We start from the raw sequence: 22,441 nt of genomic DNA on the forward strand, positions 1-22,441 counted from the left end.
AGCAGAGAGAGCTGGTTGGCTGCTTGTATGACTTAAGACTGCAAAAAGCACATCTTCCCTCCCCCTCCCACAAGACTTGTGAGAGAGAGTCCATTGAGGGATTTTTCAGTCACTGTGTGAGATGATGTAAAGAAAATGGTGAACAAATGATGAATCATTGGAAGGTTTTGGGATGAAAACAATGCATCTGAAATTGGCTCTTTTCGTTTATCTGCACATTAACTATACATTTTACCATTCATTTTAATCTTTCACAATTGTTTTGAGCACAGGTAGACTTTTAGGTGTAGGCTGCACTGACTGGTCAGAACTTGTCTGGAGGAAGCTGGAAGTTGTGTTTGTGATGCGCAGGAAGGTCTGGAAGTTAAGCCCAAAGGGTCTGATAAAGAGATACCTGCAGGAGCAGAAACACAGACACCTCAGCAGCCAGCAGGGAGCAACAGGTCAGCCGACCCGGTGGTCCTCCGTGTCCACTCAGCTGGATCCTGCAAGACAAGCTTTGGGGATTTGTGGTTAGAAACCTGCAGTAAAACAGAAGATTGTCAGTGTGATATTTTTTTCTTCCGCCAAAGTATTTAAACAGATTTTTTAGTAGGTGAAGCCCTTGACTTCACGGTTACATGAGCAACTGTGAGCAGTAATGTTTATGATCTCAAGAAGAACTGACTCAGACAGGTTGATCATCCCTTCTGGGATAGACACTACACTGTTGTCATGGTTACATCACAAGTCAGCCTCCCCTCCTGAAAGGGCTTCCCTGCTGCATGACTCGTGTTTCCTATAGATGTGTGTTTCATATCATCAAAGAAAAAGGAGGGGGGGTGGAAAAACAGACTGAGACAGTGGAATATTTATTGACAGGAGGTGATATCATAAAAAAAGGAAAACAGGTGAGCACAGAAAAGCATTCCTTAACTTTTTCGCTCCCCGTCATTCTGCCTGCTTCTTGCAGGAGCCATGAGGTAACACGTTTATTGGCAACTGAGGCCTGTGTACCTCACAACATTAACCCAATTAAATGATTTTATAGATGCTGCTGCACAGTAAATATAGCTATAAAGACTTCGCGGAGGACGCTGTGAGAGGTGATGACTGCTGTTTCTTCCCTGGGCCACACATACTTCCCAGGGAAAAGAACAATGGGAAGAGGGAAGCTTTTTCTAAATATTAGGGTAGATGGGAGCTGCAAGTGATTTGATCTTGTTGCTAGTTTTCCTCCTCTGCTTTTGGTAGCCATGATTTTAAGCATTTTCTGTTGTCATAAATCAGAGAAACTTCATTTAAAAAAATAAATAAACCAGATTCAGTTAAAAATTAAAGGTCTACGCCTGGTTTAATTCCCCATTTGGACATCACAGAAATCCAAATTCACTATGTTGTCTTCTGTTCATGTTTATCAGGAGTCTGCTGATATCATAATTGCCTCCATATTCAAATGTAGAGCCTTTTACTTAATTGTCTAGATTGTGTTTTTTAGTTGTCTTTTTAAACCATCAATAAACACTTAAATGTGTTTTTCAAACTCTGCTTTTTCAAATCCTCATAACTTGAACATAAACCTTCACATCAGAATCTTAGTCTCAACTTGATCCCAGTGCAGCTGAACTCTGACCGTGCAACGAAAGCAAGGAATCTCACACTTCAATGTGCCGGAGAACCATAAAAAGATACCAGAACTGACAATAGAAACCAATTATGGCGATAGCCTTGTGTCCTTTTTTACTGTCACACTCAGACGTGTTTTCCACTAGTAGTCCTGATTCTACGACACCTTCTAACGAAGTTTCAGATTGGATTGCCTTGCAACAGAGAAACAAACACAGATCTTAACTCTATGTCCCCCCATTACTATTCTACCCAAGCACCACCCAGGAACATTACAAGCTTGCATGAGTCATGACTCAAAGACCAAGCTTTCTGACTGGAGTGATTCCCTCCTTGCTCCTCAGGCTGGAATTTGTCCTCACCAACTAAAGTCTTAACCAGCTCATCAGAATGACAGAGGTGAAGCCCCCAGCGGGTTTTTCTCCCCCCACCTACAAGCACTTGTAATCTACGTACAAAAATTGGTGGAAACATTTATAGGATTGCTCGTGTACACACGTAGAAGTCGTTCAGGTGATATTTCCCAGGAGCAAAGGTACATTCCAGAGAGTGGCAGCAATTTAGATATGACTTGAAAGTCATCCAGAGCAGAGTGCATATCCAGGGCAACCTCTCTTCACATAAACAAGCAGTGCACATATGCAAATCTGCATGTCATGCAGTGGAGGGAGGCAAAGTAAAGCCGCCATATTACAACCGGCTACACGCAGCTGCTCTTTTATAGGGACGATTACTGGCAGCCATTTACAAGACTTAATCTGTCTAACATGCATAGCAACCTGAATGAAATGCTCTGTGGGGCCTCTCTGCACCCCTATAGACCCCTTTCTCCTTAAAGGCACTATAGCTGTGCAGGCATTCTGGGGGCACAATACCAAACTGCTCTTTCACAAGTCACAATACTGTAATCAAATCCAAGTCTGGGATCAAAAATGGCGCCACATGCACACATAAAGCTGGTGGTTGGAAGTATACAAGGCAGTCTTCCAGCTGCAACGCATTATGTATTACAGCACCGCACTTGAGTTGTTAAGAGACCAGGGCATCCTCTCTGTGTGATCTCCAGATCTGTCTGATTGTGTTTTGGTGTTGTCATAATTCTGCCCCTGACAGTTTTACTCTGCATTCTGCCATGAAAGTTTTCCTGAGAGGGCTACAAAGAAGTGATCAGAGAGAAATCTGGCCAGGAGGTTTCTAAGTGTCCTAGCAGCCATCCCTGCACCCAGGTGGGATCTGAATCAGATCCCTTTATTGGGAACAAAAAACGCCCCTTCAACCCCCACGCAAAAAAAAACAAAGATGTTCTTTTATTGATAGAATATTTAGGATTTACACACCTGCCTTCCCTCATGTGCATTTACCGAATTTCTCAAACGAACAGACAGACGCAATCCGGGTACAGGTCCCTACATGCAGCTCCACGTTCCCCTGTTTTGGCTCATTTTCCCCCTAAAACACTGCTCCTTTATTCTCCATAAACGAGAAAAAAAAACACCCTCTTTCTACACAAACACGAGCAGTAAAAAGGGGACTTCCAGTCACTAAGAAATAGCAGCATAATTGCCAGTGCTCTGTTGTCTATCAAGACCTGACCTTTTCAACATGTGTGTGCCATGTTGGGAGCGGTGGGAACCGGCAAGGAGGAAGACAGGGGTCTCCCCGGCTCTGCTGTGGTCTGAATCAACTCCCTCCCTCTCCCCGTCTCTCCACTTTGCTTTCCTTAAACTATGGGAATCCATAAGTTCAGAGGCAAGTGGACACGACCGACTGACAAATCCTGCAATCTTGGCAGGAGAACATCAACGCTGGGACAGGGCGATGTGGAAAGACCGGCGGGACACAGAAGTGCCCTGTCTCAGAAAGATCCCGGGGGGAATGGAGGAAAGTCTGAGGTCTGTGAGTGAAGCCAAGACACTGGAGTGGCAAGCTCGCTGTCAGTGCCAGTGGGAAAATAGCAAAGCAGTATTTCCTTACATGAGTTTGGCCTCGGAATCAGGACATTAAAGAGAGAAACATATACAAGGACATGTTTCAAATAAACACAAGAGAATTAGCTGAATTTTGCATCAGTGGAAACACAAAAAGTGGGTTTAACTTGGCAACTAAGGTCATGCAAACAGCCGTGAAAAAAGATATAGAGAAACGATTAAAAACAAGTAATTGCTAAATGAACGGGCTGCTATACAATGACATGTCGTTGTTGCTTTATGACAAATGAGCCAAGTTTTCCGAGAGGCCATGCAAAGCTGTCCTCAGAGACGTGTTTGGAGGCCATAAGCTCATAATTACTAAAATTGGAACGTCAGCTGGGGCTTTCACCTTTATGCTTTATTCTTTCTGACTTTCCATGGCCTGGTCAGCTCAAATTAGGCAGCAAGAACTCTATGATGAGGGTGGCGCTTGTGGTGATGTATGGGATTAAGAGAATTCTCTGTCTGACTGGAGTGACGAAAGAGGGAAGACGGCATAGACCAGAGTTGGATGTGCGAGGAAATGTGGAAAGGCTGCAAAAGGTTGGACGGAAAAGATCTCACCAAGAGGAAAGGATGCTTGGAGAATCAACTTTCCGGTTAATTGATGCTTCGGCTCGAGAGCAGCACAACCAAACATGGCTTGTGGCAGAAACAGAGCAAGTGCTCTGAATTTCCTCACTGATTGTCAAACATGTACAACAGAGCTACGAAACCCGTTTGCCTCCAGGAGAGAAGCCCTTCCTGGTTTATGGGCCGTACCGTGAAGCTTTTTTTGCACGCATTGTGGTAATGATTAACAGGAGTTAATGTGAGCCCCTTACCCCCCCAAAAAAACTCCCAAGAAGCTGGAGGAGCTCTGTAGCTGCCTTTAAAAACCATTACAGGAGGCATTCAGTGCTTTTATTGTTATTATTGGAAGCTCTAAAAATAGAACACCCAAGAGGTAAGATGTCAGCAATTTCCTATCTTCGTTAAAACTGACAGACACAATCAAGGAGGGACAAATATAATAATATTTTTTGGCGCTGACCATTCTGGACGTAAACGAAGAGAACCTGTATTCTCGTTCTTCGTCCTTCACTCAAGATGAAGTGTCAAAATCCTGAGTCAGAAAGAGATCACAACAAACCGATTATCAACAGGAAGTGGCGCCATTATGGGCTTAAAGTTAGCAGAGAGCGCTCTCTTGTTACAGCTTTCAGTCAAATCCACACATTCCATCAGGGTTTAGGGGGAGCCGGGTCTCCTCCGAACAGGGTCCTGCGGGGTTTTAGGGATAACTGGGGCCACCTTGGCTGCACTCTCCAGGCTCTGCCATCCCCTGGAGCACCGCTGAATCCAAAAAGTATAAATTTCTCAGTTCTCAAGAAGGATTGTCAAACGTTTGGGTGGCCTGACAATCTAAAGACTCTTGACAGCATTTGAGGTGTCTTCAAGCACCTGCAATGAGAAGATGTGTTGTCGGGGATACGACCTAACCCTGTAGAGACAGAATAATGATGACTTCTGAACTTCTGATTTGAAAACATGAGATTCCGAAAAGGAATATTCTGGGGTCAAAGGTTTTCTGATATTTTCTGGGTAGGCTTCTCCGAAACTATCCTCAAGGGATCTTTTATCTAATGTATTCCTACATCTTTCTAAAAAGGATGAGTTTGGCTGCTGCTCTGATTGGAACTCAAAACCTCAAAGATTCCCCCGAGAGTGGGAGCGGAAAAATCCAAAACAACAAACAATTGAGACAACTGCTCCTATGCGTCTCCTGGGACTGAGGTTGGAGCTGCTGTGAAGTGATGCATTGTGCCGGGTTGGGATCAATGTGGGAAGGAGATTGCAGAGTCATGCGCATGATGGAATATCACACTCAGAAAAATGCTCCTGACCTGCTTCCCCTTTTCGTTTTTTTTTTTTCTTTTCTCTCCCCCTGCATGCAGAATGTCAGCTGAACATTCGAGTCTTTTGTTTGTTTTCGCAACACGTCGTTTGGAAGCGAGTCACACGAGGTTCTGCTCGCTGGGAAAAGCTTTGAAATCAAGGCCAAAACTGAAGCGAGCTGGGGGGGCCTGGATTCAGCGCTGCTACATGTTAAAATGTTTACTTGTCCAACAGGAAATGAGCAACAATAACAAGCTTGGGAAAGTAAAAGCTAAATAACAAACAAATACCTCATCTCCTCCTTCAGTTCCTAATTTTTTATTTCTTTTCTCCATTTTTTCTGCTTCTTTGCACTTCTTGCACAGTCCCTTCTTTCAAAAAAGCGACTTTGATTTTTCTTTTTTTAGATATTTTACATAGAAATAAATTTGATGTGTCCCTGAATCCTTTTTGGTTTGAAATAGCTGTAATGGTCTGATTGAACTTTTTTTTTTTAACTCTTTCTTTTTCTGACCTCTGCTCAATTCCCACCTCTCCTCCCTAAGCTTTCAATCCTATCAGCCTCACTGTTGCTCGGCCACCTGTGACCACGCCTGGGTGGTGGGAAACCTGAAGCAGGAGGAAATGAACAAGAAGAAATAACGATTTCTTTTTCTTTTAATGCTTCCAGCCATAAGAGGGAATGGAGGAAAATGACATCTATGGGAATAAAAAGAAAAGAAAATGGGAAACAAAAGAGAGAAGTTTAAGGGAAACAGATGATCTCATGGGATTTTGGGTTGCTGCATCCAGTAATGGGGTGCAACAAACACAAACAACCACACACACCACATTCTTCCCTGGCTTTTTATCTTGTAAATTCTTTGCAGTTAAAAGAAAAAATAGTCAAATGAGGAGCAACGTGCTTGTAAATTGACAGGGCAAAAAAAAATTACAATGTTGGTGTTATTTTATGCACAAATGTGAGTGGGTTTTGGTGGAACTAAAAAGTGACAGAAAGCAGGCCTGGTTTCAGGTCAGTGAAGGTGGTGCACCATTCTTCCTTTTCCCCAACAGCTCCATGCTCCAACCGCCACCATAATTACCTGCTCCATGCTTTATGTCCTCCTCATTCTTTTTCTTCCCAGCAGTGCACTGGAGCATCCTGCTGTTTGGATAATAAAACACAAGTGTGTGGAATCAAACTCCTCTATAGGAGGAGCTGTGTGATTGAAAGCATCTGCAGCACGGATGTTGGTGATTGAAGGAGTAAAGGTGATGGGGCTGCTCCCGATTTCCATATCTGCTTGATTTCTTCATCTCAAAGAACACAAAGAAAGGAGTTGGAACAACTAACACAAAGTAAAATTAAATAGGGAAAATTAAACTAAATATATATATTTTTCTAGTGATATTGAATATTGAAGTATACGCAGCAGGAATATGGTCAAGAAAAACCCATATAAGATTATTGGGGCATTTTCATTGGAATCATATCTTAGTCTTTGCAGATAAAAGGCAATCCATCCTAACAGTCTGTTAGTTTTAATGTCAAAGCAAAAGAGTTGGACGGTAAAACATATGAGATGAGGGGAGTATTCAACTCGATGTCAGCGAGTGGCGGGCACATTCCACAGTTGATTTAGTGAGCATTAAGATGAAGAGGAATGTGTCAAAGCTGAGGGGGCTTTAGTCCGGAGCGGGAGGAGCTCCGATGGCAAAGATTGAGGGATTTCTGCACGGTGAAGGATGGAGAGCAGGAAGGATGAGCGTTTTATGAAGAGAAGAGTAAGATATAATAGAGATGGCAAGGTGAGTTGGAAAAGACCAGAGAGGAGAGGAGAGGAGAGGAGAGGAGAGGAGAGGAGAGGATTCAATTCAATTCAATTCAATTCAATTTTATTTGTATAGCCCAAAATCACAACAACAGTCGTCTCGATGGGCTTCGAAGTAAAACATGAAATCAAAAGGATCACGAATACAAAGAGTTCAATAGAAAAATACTAAAATGAACTAACAAACTGACTAAGCTATACTGGCATCCCTGCCCTTAGACCCCCCTTCGCGGTAAGGAAAAACTCCCAAAAAAACCGGATTCCGGAAAAAACGAAGAAACCTCAGGGGTGCCCACATGAAGGAGGGATCCTCCCCCAGGACGGACAGGCGATTTACCAGAACTCTTAGAGAAGAATTAACTTATCTAAATCTACAACTACATATATAAAAGTCCAGCAGACGAGCTTCATCCAGCCGTGGTTGTGGGGACAGTCAAAGGCGCGAGTCGAGCCGGAGACAGGAACCACAGCCAGGTGTAGGAGCAGGAGCAGAGACGAGGTACTCGGTCAGGCACAGAGCAGAGACGAGCCAGAGATGAGCCAGAGGCAGGATCCACAGCCAGGTGTAGGAGCAGGAGCAGAGACGAGGTAAACGGTCAGGAACAGGAGCACGGATGAGCCAACTGGAGTCTGGAAGCACTCCCACTCCCCAGGAGGGGAGAGGAAAAGAGGGACAATACATGAATCGCACTGCACCAAACAGAGGCATGGAGAACTAAATGATAAATTATGATCAAGAATAGAGGAGAGGAAGGGTAGAAGTAAAAAAGGAAAGAGGACAGAACCCCAGTGCACCATAGTTACCCCAGCTTCAACTTCTAGCAGCCTTTTAAAAGAAATAGTTATTATTAAGTTTAATTTAAACAAACTAACATTAAGTTAAATAATCTCTGAATACTAACTAGTCTGACAATAAGCCTGTCCAAAGAGGAATGTTTTCAGTCTAGCTTTGAATGCAGAAACTGAGTCGGCCTCTCTTACATGAGCTGGGAGTTTATTCCATAAGACAGGGGCTTGGTGGCTAAACGCTCTACCTCCAACCGTACTTTTACTAATTCTAGGAACCACAAGCAGTCCTGCATTTTGCGAGCGAAGTGTTCTTATTGGATGGTAAGGGACTATGAGGTCCTTAATATAGGACGGGGCCATTCCATGTAAGGCCTTATAGGTTAACAGGAGGATCTTGAACTTAATTCTAGAATCAACTGGGAGCCAATGGAGCGAAACTAACACAGGAGTGATGTGATGTCTTCTGCTAGTTCCAGCTAACAATCTAGCTGCTGCGTTCTGAACAAGCTGGAGACTTCTTAAGGAACTCTTAGGACACGCTGCTAACAAGGAGTTACAGTAATCCAGCCTCGACGTAACAAATGCATGGATGAGTTTTTCAGCATCACTCTTAGAAAGTATATTTCTGATCTTAGCAATATTCCGCAGGTGAAAAAAGGCAGTTCTGCACGCCTGAGATATGTGAGCCTTAAATGATAAATCCTGGTCAAGTAAAACCCCAAGGTTTCTAACTGTGGAATTGGGGGCTATACTTATACCATCCAGGGAGACTATCTGAGACTAGAGGAGAGGAGAGGAGAGGAGAGGATGCTGGAAGCTTTCCTAAAAAAAAAAAGAAGGGAGAAAAATCAAGCAGATTTAGACTTAGCTTTATTTTCCAAGATTATTAATAGTCAAAAGAAAAAATTACAAGAAAGGGCATACAGAAGGATTTTTTTAAACAATTCCATATACACAACATGAGTTGCTGGTTCAGATGTGGAAGTTGATCAAAAGAAAGCAACGCACATTTATTACGTCACTCCAACGTCTATAATTATTGACTTTGAACTGCAGGCGTGTGGTGCAGACACAATATCAATCAGAGAAAATCAGTTTTAACAAATTGTCAGGTTAGATTTGTTTTTGTTGAAGCTTTGCAAGTCCTGAGACCGGGTAAACAAATGAGCGCTTTACGTGAGTTTTTATTTTTTTAGACCGTGTTTGCAAAGTGGATGTAAAACGCTACAGTACCTTTGGAATATAAAAGCTCAGGTTAGACTGAGCTGCTTCAGAAAACCATACTTTTTATTATTTTTGACAGAACACCACACAAAGAGTTAAAAACCTGCAAAACTAAACATAAAAGTTTGCATTTTTTAAGCCAAAAAAGGAAGAAAAACATGGCTAAGCATTTACTAAAAGTGAGACGAAAGCTTTTTCGTTGTGAGTCGTAACAACAAAAACTTATTACTGCTACAGTGTGCATTTGAAAAAAAAAAAGTGAAAAATTAAGATGCTAACAAGTATTTCAAGAATGGATCTGTTTATTTTAAATGACCTATAACATGCTGTGATGCACAGATAATACATTAGTAGAAGGATTAAGTTGTGTTTGGCTGAAGCCTTTTTTTGAGAAGTTTCAAAATAAAAGTTAACAAAAGTGTGCCTCCTGAAACTCCTCAAATGAAACTAACAGTTTTAGCAACATTTTTTGAACTCTTAAAGCTACAATAAATGGTAACAAAAATCTGCTTGCTTTGATTTAGAATCGTACCACAGTCAAAAGTGAAGTAGGAAAAAGCCAAACGGCAAGCGAGTGAAGAAATGCATGGCCACTTCCTCACGCTGTACGTAAACATGACTGCACTTCATCCATGCTTCCTGACTTTATCCATCTCCTTCAGAAATGACTTGAAAGTGCAAACATTGTTCTCAGGCAGTCTTGCATGCGTCATTTATATCTGACACACTCTGCACGATCTGTTCACATTAAATCATTAGCCTTCTCACATGGTCGTTTGACATAAAGCTACCACAGCACAGATCAAGTCAAAGTGCACAGAAAAGAAACAAGCAAATAATTAAAAAAAAAAAAAAAAACATTTCAAAATTGCAGAAAACAAGCACTTTCTTGTTGGGGATGTTGAATCCACCTTATGGCAACCTCACATCCTGCTTGACGCCGTCTTCGAAATTCAGATGCTGATGATGAACACCCCTGCTGGTGGGGGCTTTGACCTGTCACACGGTGAGGGAGATGAAGCTGTTGTATCTCTGGATGTTTCTCTTGAGGATCTCAGAGCAGGGCCCCAGCACGCGCTCAAAGCGGGGCCTGTCCAGCTTTACACACTTGAGGGGGCCTCGGGCCACCACCGTGGCTGCCCGGGGCCGGTTCAACAGCAGGGCGATCTCACCTGGAGGAGCCAAAGTTTGTCAAAAATGGATTTGTACCGAAACATTGATAATTGCTTGGATTCTTTTGGATTGAATATATGCAGTGATGATGTAATATAAAGTCATCTCAACAAGATACAAGCTTAAATGAAAAAAAAGGGAAAAAGGGAAGTAAAATAATTGGAAAAACAATTGACTTTTTTTGTTGCCGTTGCTCAAACCATTTTATTTTGCAATCAATTTCTGTTATTCTTAAGATGCTATTGACCATTTTTATTTTTAAAAAAATCACATTTTGTTTTTTAATAATAGGGTTTATTTTGTTCTTTGGGATTCAGAGAAATAGAAAAAAAAAACGCTCAGATGACACTGACCAAAGTAGTCGGATGGTCCAAGGCGTCCAACCTCCACATATTCCTCGTTGTCAGAGCGGCGCTGCAGAACGGAGGCTATTCCCTGCAGACAGAAGGCAGGGACATGAAGGAAACACTGGAATAAAAGGAGGAGGGTGTGCGTGCAGGACGGGAGGATAAAGAGGGTTAAGCTGAAAATCATCTGTAGGACGTTTGATGGGACCACAGGTGTGCAGGGTTTAGTCCCCTCTTTGCTGGAATGGACACCTGCAGAGTTCAAAACCTATTAGAAACATCTGTTCCAAAAGACTTAGGACCCTCTAAGAACCTGAGCATCTTTCTCAACATCATCACCTTCCCAGAACTGTATTTTATAAGAGAGCAAACCCTTTTTTTGTGCTTTCAGGCAGAATCTGCAGAGTCCAACAGCTGATGTCTTCTGCAGAGACTTCAGCAAACATGCTGGACGTCTTGCCATCATCCCCTGGTTGTTGTTGTTGTGTGTGGGATGTGTGCGTGTGTGAGTCATCTAAAAAGTCTAACAGAGGAATAAAGATTTCCATTTCCTCTGCCCAACAGATGACAACAGCTCCTGCTGTCAAGCTTTGCAGCTGCTGACAAACTTCATGTGAGCGTGTGAGAATATGCTGCAACATCCATCTTTCTGCATGCTACCTCACTAGCTTGAATACTAAAAAATATATGCTAAAATTTACCAAGCATAGTTCAATATGTGTCAATGTTGACGTTAGGTAGATGTTTACGTGCACTGCACAAGTTCTGTAAATGATGGCTGCAACAAATCTGGCAGAGAACGAGCTCAGAATCACCAGACTCTCTTATTGTGTCTTAATCTTTCTCTGATCTTGTTACTACTCGCATGAACTGGGCTAATAATGTTAAATATGAACATAATGGGACTGAACACGAAGTGAGTCAGTGCGAGCGGACGAAGGTGAGACTGTTATTTGAGTGAAGGAGATGTGTGTGACTCAGTTTGTGGCAGAAATGAGTTGTCCAGAAGAAGAGGAGGCTATCCAAGTGAATATCACCATACAAGTGTTCCAGCAAATATGTGGACAGCAGAACGGATTCAGGCTTTGGAACATGGGTCTCCTTCCCACTTTGAACTAAGATAATTACACTGTGGCCTAAATGTTGTTGTTGCATATGTCTTACTTTCCTGACACTGTTCCGAAGTTTCAGTTCAAATCACTTTCACGTTAAAGCTAATGTTAATAAAAATGGCGGATGACCACATACTGCAGTTATGAAGCTGTATTTTTCACTGATTTTACTCAATTTGTTACAAAAACTACAGAAATCAAATCCAGAAAAAAATCAATGTGCACAAAGAGAATATGTTTTTGGAACAAAAAAATATCTTTTTTTTTAGGTTTAATCTGCTCAGACTGATTGGTTTAGAAACATTTATGAAAAGTAAACTGTATTTGGACTTTTTAAGCATAAACACTCAACATATACAATAAAGTCCTCGTCTGCTCAATGATGCAACTATGGGCACATTTCCAGCAAATAAATAAAGCCTGCAAAGACATATTTAATTTCCTGCTGTAGTCGTGTACTTTTAATTGAACCTCTTGTGCATATATACAAACAAGATTTAGACAGCATAAGGAGGAAGTGAGTGTTTTGAGACTGTGCATTCTTATGTGTGTTGTTGATTTTTTTGGTTTAGAAAGCTGCTAAAGTTGACCAAAAAAGGCACCACAGTCTCATGAGAAAACATGCAAGAAGGGTTTTAGACAGGAAGTTTCTTCAAAGTAAACGTGCAAACACAGACTGTGGAGACATTTTACAATGCCATGACGACATTTGTTAAAAACAGCATGGCTGGTTTTTGTCCTGTATGTGGTTTTTAGTATTAGTATTTTAGTATTAGTAAAGTATTGCTTTACATTTTTGATCAAAATCCTTTTTTTTTTTTTGCTCCTGAAGAAGTAATTTAAAGACCCGCACCAATGAGAATTGTGCAGTAGAGCACAGATGGATGAAGGGAAGTGGGGCAGGCTCACTCCATGCCAACAGTCCCGCCCACAACTCAGAGGTGTATTTCCAATAAACTCTTCCTATGTCCTAGAAAACCATACAGTTTTTGGTTTGTGGCTAAAAACAGCATTTTCTTTATTAAAACACCACTGGGAACACTTTTAAAATAGATCATTCATGTCTGTGAATGCCATGTAACAAGTGCCATGTAAAAGCCCCACCTGCAGTGACCCCTTTCATTCAAGTTCCCATTTGGGCTCGGTGAGAAGATAAACAGATGGTGGAACATATTGTTCTCAGTCTCTGAAAAACATAAATCTTTTTACGGTTAAGATTTCCACCTCAGGTGACCGCTCACAATGCTGCTTCTGCATCATTTGAACAATTTCTGCCAGCATGGTTTTGAGGTTGAAGGGGGCACTGACTGTTTATAATCCGGTGAAAGACTCTTCTTTCAATTCTTGTCCAAACAAAGAGAGTGAGACAGTGCAGCTCTGCGGCTTCGGTTGTTCATGGGTGGACGGGCCTCCTCCAGTGTGGTCCAGATAACCATCGTGTGTACCACCCCAGGGGCAGTGCTGTGCTCCACAGACACGTTTTTTTATAAACACCGGGGGGCTTTCACTGTCCAACTCAGTGTGTGTGAGAATGAAGCAGTAAAGATGGAGAAAAGAAGGGAACTCTCCTAACACTCCCAAATTAATAGGTAAAAAATGCATCATGCCTTAAGTGTAACGCATCAAATGGCAGCGACAAGTCAAATGTTAACAAGCAGTAAGAGCGCCAACATGCAAAAAGGAACGGAGAAGGGTGCAGGCACTGATGGAGAAAGGGGATATCCAGAGTAGCCTGATCATGGGGCCACCCAGCACCAGGAGTGTCTGCACCTTCTCATTCAAACACCAACACAGCTTACTTACTAAACACAGCAGCGCTTCTCACTAAATTCCCTCTCAGCAGTCTGAGGGCTCCTTATAATGACTTCACTGCAGTAAAACCCTGTTGGCCTTTCCTTCACTCTTTGTCAGTACATTTTTTTAACCTAAAAATATATTGAATTTATTGATCCAAATGGAATAAAAGGTTCAAGTCCCACTCCCATTATCTTTTGGTGTATTCTAAAGTGTTCCCAATACCTTTTAATTATGATTATGACGTTTTTGGCCCAAATTGTATTAAAATGTATCTTTTTTTAGGACATAGTTTCTGCAGAGCAGCAGTAGTTCATTAGAAATTTGCATCTGAGTTGTGGGATGGACTGTTGGTGAGGAGCAACCCCACCCCCACTTCCCATCACCGATGTTTGCACCCATGTCCTGCTAGCTTACAGCCCCTCACAACCCCGGACCAGTGCAAAAAAAAAAGGAAGTAATGACATGGATCTAATCGTCTACAAGTGGATGCATCAGAATGGAGCGGAGCAGGGAGCTTGCTGATTGAAGTTTCTACATCACAGCACAAGTGTTTTTTTAGATGGCCTTTTTTCAGCTGCTCCTGATTTAAAATAAAGACATACTCCTAAGCTGGAGCTTAATTTTCTATATGTCCCCCATTATCAGCATGATGCCACTAGAACATGTTAAAAACACTAAAACCAGTATTTTTATCAGTATGGGTTTTTAGGGACTATTAACAGAGACATGAACAAAGGCTTTTCTATCATTCTGCAAGTCATGAATATTTTTGTGTGAGGTCAGAAAAAAAAGATAAATCCCGATGACTGGAAGAGATCAGGGGGAAGAGAAGTGAACAGTGAACCGTCGTGATAATATAGACTGTTTTCATGCAGAAGTCAACAGCCGTTTGTAATCTCATCTATTTTCTTCAAAATCAAATTACATTTCTTCAATTCAAAAGAAAAGACTTCTTTTAGACTTAATGGTCCGTGTTACAGAGCTTTTTTTTTGCCTATAAACACGCTTGAATGTGCAACAAAGGAGCGACGTTAGTGAAAGTTGGGTCACAGACAATGCAGAATGAAAGCAGGTTGAAGGTAAAACAGAGCCGATACAAAGAAAGGTGAGATCAAGTCTTTGAGGCTTTCCGTGCCTGTAAAGGCTTGTTTGTATAATAAGAGGAAAAAAAATGTAAACAGGTCACTTTTCTTTAGGGCCCCTTTTCTCCTGCAGGGCACATAAAGTGATGAATCTCCCCCTCCCTTTATTAATCTTGCAACATGTATTTAATAGTTACATAGATTTGTCTAAGGCTGAGATGAGACAAACTGCAGAAACATAAAGGAAAGAGTTTAAAGACACAGACAATAAAGTTTGAGATAGTAAAAGGGAAAAAAACAACAAAGTTTGACGTCTTATATCACAATTAGAAGAAAATTTAACAGAAAAGATATGTTGATGAAAAAGAATTGTCAGAGGACATATCTCGTTATAACTCAAATCCTCTTTTCCTTTTTTTGTTTTTTACTTGTGATCCCTCAAATCGACCCACAAGTCCCTGCCTCTTTGACTCATCCTTCCCTCTCTCGTCTCCCTCCCAGGAGGCGAGGTCTCCTGACCCTGTGTGAAAATCAGCAGCATGCATTCCACCACAGTCTGCCTGGCTCTGGGAAAATCTGACAGCATGAGACATTAACAGAGGAGAAGTGAGACTTTGCAGGATGATGTGCAAGGCTATATATATATATATATATGGAAATTTTTATATTTTATACATTTTGTTAAAAATGCAGCAGAGAATTGAAGCGTCTTTCCTTTATCCTCGTTGTCTCCTACACTTGTGATTCATTTCTATTCTTCTAATGTTCAAATTTTGAAGAACAAAATAGATGAGTCAGCATTAGTACGAGTAATATTTGAGAAAACAAGACTTTAGAGGGTTTTTGGACCTCTTTTTGATACTTCCAACTAAAACTGGCATTTAAATAGATGGAATTACAAACACACTCAGCTTTTTTAATGAGTGAAGTGCAGATTTCTTAATTTACTTTATGATCATGATTGCAGTTTTAATAATTTGGTCTGATTTAAAGGTAAAAACATAAACTGCATAGACTCACTCGAAGAAATATGGATGTGATATATCTGAAAGGAGGCAAAAAGTGCAACGTTTGGCTGAAGGAAGGATTGCAGGAGGAGAAAGAGCGCTGTGCTGGAAGGGCACAGGTGAGGAGCAAGAATGAGTCAAAACAGGGATAACGACAGATCCATCACTCTGCACCCTCGATATAATTCTCCTTCGATTTAACCGCTAGTAAGCTTTCTAAACAAAACACAGGGAGAACTGGTTCTGGAAATAGAGTAAGCAAAGTGGATGAAAAGATTTTGAGGACATTTGAAAACTAGATAAAAACAGGAGGCAAAGGATAATACAGCAATTGGCCCCAACTCTCTGCAGTCTGAATTTTCTGAACTTGACCCTGGTGAAAGCAGTATAAGTATGGAGTTAATCAAAAGTGTGTCAGGATGACAGGCAGGGGGCCCTTCAGAGGCCCCAGTTCCACAAAGCCTGTAGTGTGAAGGGGGGGGGGGGGTCTGAGAAGGAATGGTGGCAGAGAGCACCACCTGGTAATCTGCCTGCTGTTGGCAATAAACTGGGATCAATTCTGATGTCAAGGAGATGACAGGAACCTCCACTGTGGTGCCTACCTGTTTCCCTTTCCACGTTTAAAAAACTATGATACAGGAAGTGTAAGGATGGTTAATTACCAAGGTCACATGACAGGACTTACCTCTGTAATTATGAAGAAGTCATCGCCCGGCTCTCCTTGCACCACAATCTTTTCTCCATCCTCAAACTGAACAGGCTCCAGAGCATCAGCCACAGTCAGCCGCTCCCACTTATCCAAAGACTCTGTTAAGTGTTAGTCACATTGAGCAGGTTATTCTCACTTGGTTTGTGCAGAACACACTCATTTACACAGTTTTCCAGTAAAATGCTGAGATTAATTCCCTCTGAGGCTAATCCAGTCATTCATCAGGAAGCCTACATATCTTAGATCCTCCGACTACTCCCTCATGTCATGGAGGCCTATGAGGCTTAAACACTGAGACTGAGCCCTAAATCAGCTCTGCTGAGTATGGATGTGGTGACAGTCATCTGCTTTATGCTCAAGACAGTCCAGTACCCGTTACCCAGGGTAAAGTAAACAAACCAAGGCTGTCCAGTGTCTGCTGAGAGTTCATTCTTAGCCAATGTGTGGAATTTAAAACAAAAGTCATTTTGGTTTGATCACTTTTAAAGATTGTGTCTTGAAGGAGGGAACACAAACATCACAGCATGGAAGGGCTAATAGCTTATAATAGTTCTATCATTTCAAAAACATGAGTTTTTAATTTTTTTTATTAAACTCTGGGTTCGTGCTGTGGTATTTGTTTTTTTCTGGAAGTTTTAGATGAATTTTAAAGATGATCTTTCACACATTTGCTGTAGACATTAGTGAAACGCTGCCTTTAACAGAGAAATTTACATCATTTTTGATCATGAAAAGCTCTGTATCTTTAAGGTGTTTCACTTTTGGTTATAGTTAATAGTGTGTATTTACATATGAAGTGGGACTCATCTGTATTAAAGACACTCCTCATCCTCATCCTCAGCTTCTAGCTTCATTGCTTTCATTTGTTTAAGACAAAGGCTGGAGGCGTAAAACTACGACAGGATTTTTTGTCTGAAACTATTGTCTCCTCATGTGTTCAGTAACTGATCCCTGCATGTCTGTTTGTGTGAATGCATAACTGTGTATGTACTTAGGATTATCTAGGATAGGTTTGCTGATTTAGAAGTGTCCAGTGTCCCCTGCAGTGGGGCCGGGGTGTCTGACGGACCCCAGATGGATGTTTTCTGTCTGGCTGCAAGCAAAAGGCTGGAGGTCCATGGAGGTGATCTTTAACGGCAAGGCAAGTAACACGATACACAAATGTCCTGACTAAAGAACCTACATTTCGCGCTTCACTGACCCTGCACCCACTTAGATTCCCTAGTAGCACACATGCATAGTAAACATCCAGAGAAGTGAAGTAACCGCTTGCCTGCTGAGGTGCATTTGTGTGTCCGTGTGTTTGTTTTTTTCTACCTTCACTCCATCACATCAAGAGCTTGTTCCCAATTTCGTGGCTATCTCAAAGATCAAAGAAAAAACAAAAACGCTCCCTCTCCCTGCCCCTCCTCCAATTCAAAGAGGCGGAGCCGAGTAGCGAGCTGTAAAGCACTTCGATGAGGAAGGCTGGTGTTTGAAATTAGGCCTCAAAAAGGGAGCCACTCAAGAGAAGGAGGTGAATGAAAAGAAAGCGGATCTCAGAGTTTGACTAAGAACTGAACAGTGTATGTGTTTACTCACCCAGCAAATAACTCTGTACAGGGGGCACGGCCTTACTCTATACACTGCACACACAATCAAGTGGGAAGGGATGGGATGTCTCTTCCAATTGCATTTGGTTTGAAATCTCTGAATGAATTCACTTGCCATCCCTCCAGATCCTGTGTAGGATGGCGTTCTCCAAATTCCAGCGCTAAAGAGGGGCTTAACTTAACCTCTGATTCTTTAATTGTTCACACTAAGAAATGGCCGAGTGTTACTGACTTAAGTGCGAACACTGTGAGGAGATTAAGATTGTACACAGACCATACACAGCTATGGGCCTCATGTGTCAACGTGTGCTTGAGTTTCCGTGGATTAATCTACGACATATGTTGATTTAAAGGCCTGCTGGTTGTGCAGCATAAGCACTACTACAGAAAAAACTCACAAGAAAAGACAAAGACGCAAAAATAAATTGATGGCAATGTTTTACAGCACAAGACAAACTTGTAACTTTATTTTTCTGTAAGAAAAACCTTTTATTGTCTCGTCTAACCTAATTACGGCCGACAGAAACAAACATAATTTAAAAGTTTTTGAACTGGCATTAGGCAGAAGCCTGGAATGAGGTTAGGAGTGACAGTAATGGGCTTTTGAAATCCTAGTTGTGCAACATAACACTTAGGAGCTTTAGAGAGGATTATTTCAGTTAATGAAAGCAGGTTTTTTAAAATTTAGAAAGATTATGCAGGCAACTTTTTAAAGGCAGGACATATTTATAGAAAAATCATACATTTACTCATATATCCAGATTTCTTTTTCTGTTTTGTATGACAGACAAAGCTGCTACAATTCAATCAATTTGATGGAGGTTTAGATGCTTACCAAGAATGGAGACTTTGCTGAGGAACTCCTCATACATCTTTCTCTTTCTTAAAGTGCTCCCCTGTAAAACAAACATAGAGAACACATTAAAACATTCTACATGCTCCCAAAATGGTATTGTTCCACCGAAAACTTCAAAAGTTCCTTATTCTGTAAATCATTATCATTAACTGAGTGTCTGATGTTTAAGAAGTGGAGTAGATTCTTTGCTTTCTTCATTGCTGAGAATAACAGCTGTATTTAGAAATGCAGCACAGTCATTACCATCTGAAAAGATTAAAATAATTATCACTTTTGTACACCTTGTAGAAATCTGCATTTTATTTTTAATCACAGAGCAAAAAATTGGGAAAGATCTATTTTTGAAACATATAAACTTGCCTTAAAAAAGCATTTCTTGGTTTAAATGTGACTGTATTGTTTTTTTTCAAATGTATTTGCACCTACTTTTCTTTAAAGAACAACTTTGATCATCTTTTGATCTATTTCAAAAGTGTTCCCAGTGGTCTTTTAATTATAACTGTGCAGTTTTTGGCAAAAAAAACCTGTTTTCTAGGACATAGTTTCTGCAGAGAAGCAGGAGGTCATTTGATATTCACCAATGAGTTGATGTGGGACAACCCTGCCCCCTATTCCCCTCACTGTTGCTGAACACTATCTGTTTACACGCCGTCCTACAGCCCGTCATACCCCAAATTTTAATCTTAATTTGTTCTTTAATAACATGTTAAAAGCACTAAACCCACAATTTTCCTTGGAGTAAGTCTTTAAAGTGAACATCAAGTTTGATGTACAACTACTGCGAAATACCAAAAATATACAATGTAGCTCAAGTACAAGATAATCAGTGATTAAAAAATCGCAGTTCATGGGGTCAGGCTTGTGAAGGTGTGCAGCAGAGATGGAGTAATGTGCATTGCATGTGTGTGTCTGTGTGTGTGGCCCACCCCACCCACCAGGCAGGGGACTTTCCCCTTTCTGCCTCTTGCCATGAAAATCAGGTGCTTCCTGACAAGTCTAGGCCCAGAGGACCCCTTCCCTGACTGCATTTCATCCTCACTGCACAGAACCCCTCAGAGAGCGGGAACATTAAGAGAAGAAGAGAAAAAATTCAGCAAGGAGAGAGGATCCTGTCCGCCCTGTGTCTGTCTTTGCATGTGGAAGTGATATATTGAGGCTTGGGGTATCTTAAGTGCAAGTCCCTCCGTCCAACTACTGCCTCTAATTTCATATAATTTCACATTTTGTCTTAAAAGGGGAGAAAATCTTCCCAAGTGAGTCAACGTTAAGTTCGGAATTGTAAACAAGTTGATTAAAGGAATTCTAGCCTGCGCTGCTCCTATCCCGGATAAATGATTCGAGTGTGCGTCTGGATGCAGGCAGCGCATGCAGTCTGTTTTTAGTTCTGCCACTTATGCTTGGCTGCCGTCTCTGCAGGAACCAAACCTGCTCATTACGTGAACAAACAGCAACACTCGAACAGAGTCTCACATGTACCTTGAAATTCAGACACACATGCCCTCCACCTCCTAAAGACCTTCAACAAAGCTTACTCAGCTTAAAGGCTTACTGTGCGTACATAACAAAACATTATACAGAACGTGTGATTGATGCGACTGCAGCAGGATGGGCTCTGTGTGGCAGAGTAGAACGAGGGGGGGACTGGGGAAAAAGGAATGCAAGTGATGCATTGCAACATTTTTTTAATGAAAAGCATTGCAGTCATCATTTATGTGGTTGGGGAACATAATTTTTCTCTTTGGATTCGTCTTTATCTGCATGTCTTAATCAATCTACGTGGGAGGGCCTGAGCTCATGTGCGTTGTTTCAAACTCTCCTGCTCCTCTTGGCCATGATGCTGCTCCTTCTGTGGTTAAAGATGAACCAGCCTCTGTCTGTTTGCTGTCTTTGAGATAGAATCATCAAAGGGTTGGAGGTGTGGAGCAAAGCCAGACTAAACCAACTATACCTTATGCCTTCGTCTCCCATCCCCTTCATCTCTGTCCAAAGCGAAACACCACCCGCTCCACCGCCTTTGACGCTCTTAATTATTCGGTATAATTCATCCTCGTTTCCTTTTGTTGCGTGTTCTGTATGTTGACAGTGGTCTGTCAGTTGGTTAATGGCTTTGCCTGTAACTGTCAGGGTGAAAATACCACCATGACACAACAAGGTGTGTATTCCATAACTGATGGCAACACAATAGGCAGAGCGTGTTTATCGTGAGGAATGGAGTTATATTGTTTGAGTAGGTGTCAACAGTTCAAGGCAAAATTTTAATATATAGATTTTTATGGACCCAAGTTAACATGTAAATGACAGGCGGAGAGTTTTTTGGCATCATATATTTTTATTAGTTCAACAATTTTTTGTAACACTCTTTATACTAAGCTCCAGTAAATCATTTGTGAAAAAGTTCAGAGAAATCAGGTTCGATCTAAGGAGACTGCATGCAGGCCTGATGGACACTCTTTGTTCCAGTTCCTTTTTTGAAGGTGGCACAAACAAACTAGCTCTAATTTAATTATTCAATCTTGTGTTGTGTAATAGTGATAATATTAAATCCAAAATTTGATTAAGTGATTTCTCAGCATGTCTTGGGAACCTAGTAATTATATTAAAAAATGGAGACGTCCTCGAAAATCTCTCTGTACTCATCCAAAAATTATTTCCGGAGATTAAATACTTAAAGATATAGTCCTCTGTGATTTCTTAAAGATTGTGTTTCAAAATTCTGAATAATCAGCAAGTGAACGTAAAATTATACTTAATCTTCAATATAGAGAGTTAGCAGTGATGCAAGGCGTGGCAACAGGACTGAAAACAATAAAAAAAACACACCTTCTGAGCTCCTAACTCAACCCAGAAAAACTCTGGGTGTGATTTTCTCTGCGAAACAAACACATATATTTAAACAAAGACAGAATTCTCATTGCACTGGCTGACAACCCTGCCAGAATACCACACTTTGGGAAAAAAAGACTTTTACAAATCATTGACAGCAATAATTAACTACAGGTTCACATAACTGAATTGTGTTATTTCCACCCCCCTTCTGCAGCAGCTGGTGGAAATGAGAGAATGAAAGCTGCAGAGTTTGAGAATCCTCTCAAAGAAAGGTTACCCAGGCAGATTGTGCCATCACTTTAAGTATGTGCTTAGGGGTGAACATGAGTGCTAAGCAGGCCGACTTTAAACTGGACAGAAAGGTCCGAAACCGAATCTTCCTTCCTCCCTATGAGATCTGTTTGACATCAAACTGAGTTTTTTTCACAGCTGCAACTGGCAGAGACTGCAGGAAGTGGCACAATTACCGTAATTTCTGGACTAAGAATGCACCTGATTATAAGCCGCACCCATTACATTTTTAAAGGATAAACCATTTTGTACATACATAAGCCGCACCTGCCCACATTGAAACGTGTTGTATGTGAGGATGTGTATGTGCTGAAACCGCGCGCGTGTGTAAGAGGAGGGAGCCCGTGCAGCGGAAGGATGGAGCAAGAG

At 41.4% G+C, this 22,441-nt stretch overlaps 1 protein-coding gene across 3 annotated transcripts in view; it reads right to left on the minus strand.

Moving 5' to 3' along the window:
- Positions 1–8,909: 8,909 nt before the first annotated feature.
- Positions 8,910–22,441, minus strand: part of prkar1b (protein kinase, cAMP-dependent, regulatory, type I, beta) — a 50,645-nt gene continuing 37,113 nt past the window's right edge. For all 3 annotated transcript variants that reach the window (XM_004071434.5, XM_011478185.4, XM_011478186.4), the window contains 4 exons: positions 18,935–18,995; positions 16,484–16,605; positions 10,807–10,888; positions 8,910–10,452 (listed from right to left, as the gene is read on the minus strand). In XM_004071434.5, coding sequence (XP_004071482.1) covers positions 10,280–10,452; positions 10,807–10,888; positions 16,484–16,605; positions 18,935–18,995 — 438 coding nt within the window. In that variant the 3' untranslated portion in view covers positions 8,910–10,279. The remainder of the gene's footprint in view (positions 10,453–10,806; positions 10,889–16,483; positions 16,606–18,934; positions 18,996–22,441) is intronic.

Source organism: Oryzias latipes, chromosome 8 (genome assembly GCF_053564925.1).
Source record: "Oryzias latipes strain Hd-rR chromosome 8, Olatipes_Hd-rR_3.1".
Classification (NCBI taxonomy): Eukaryota; Metazoa; Chordata; class Actinopteri; order Beloniformes; family Adrianichthyidae; genus Oryzias; species Oryzias latipes.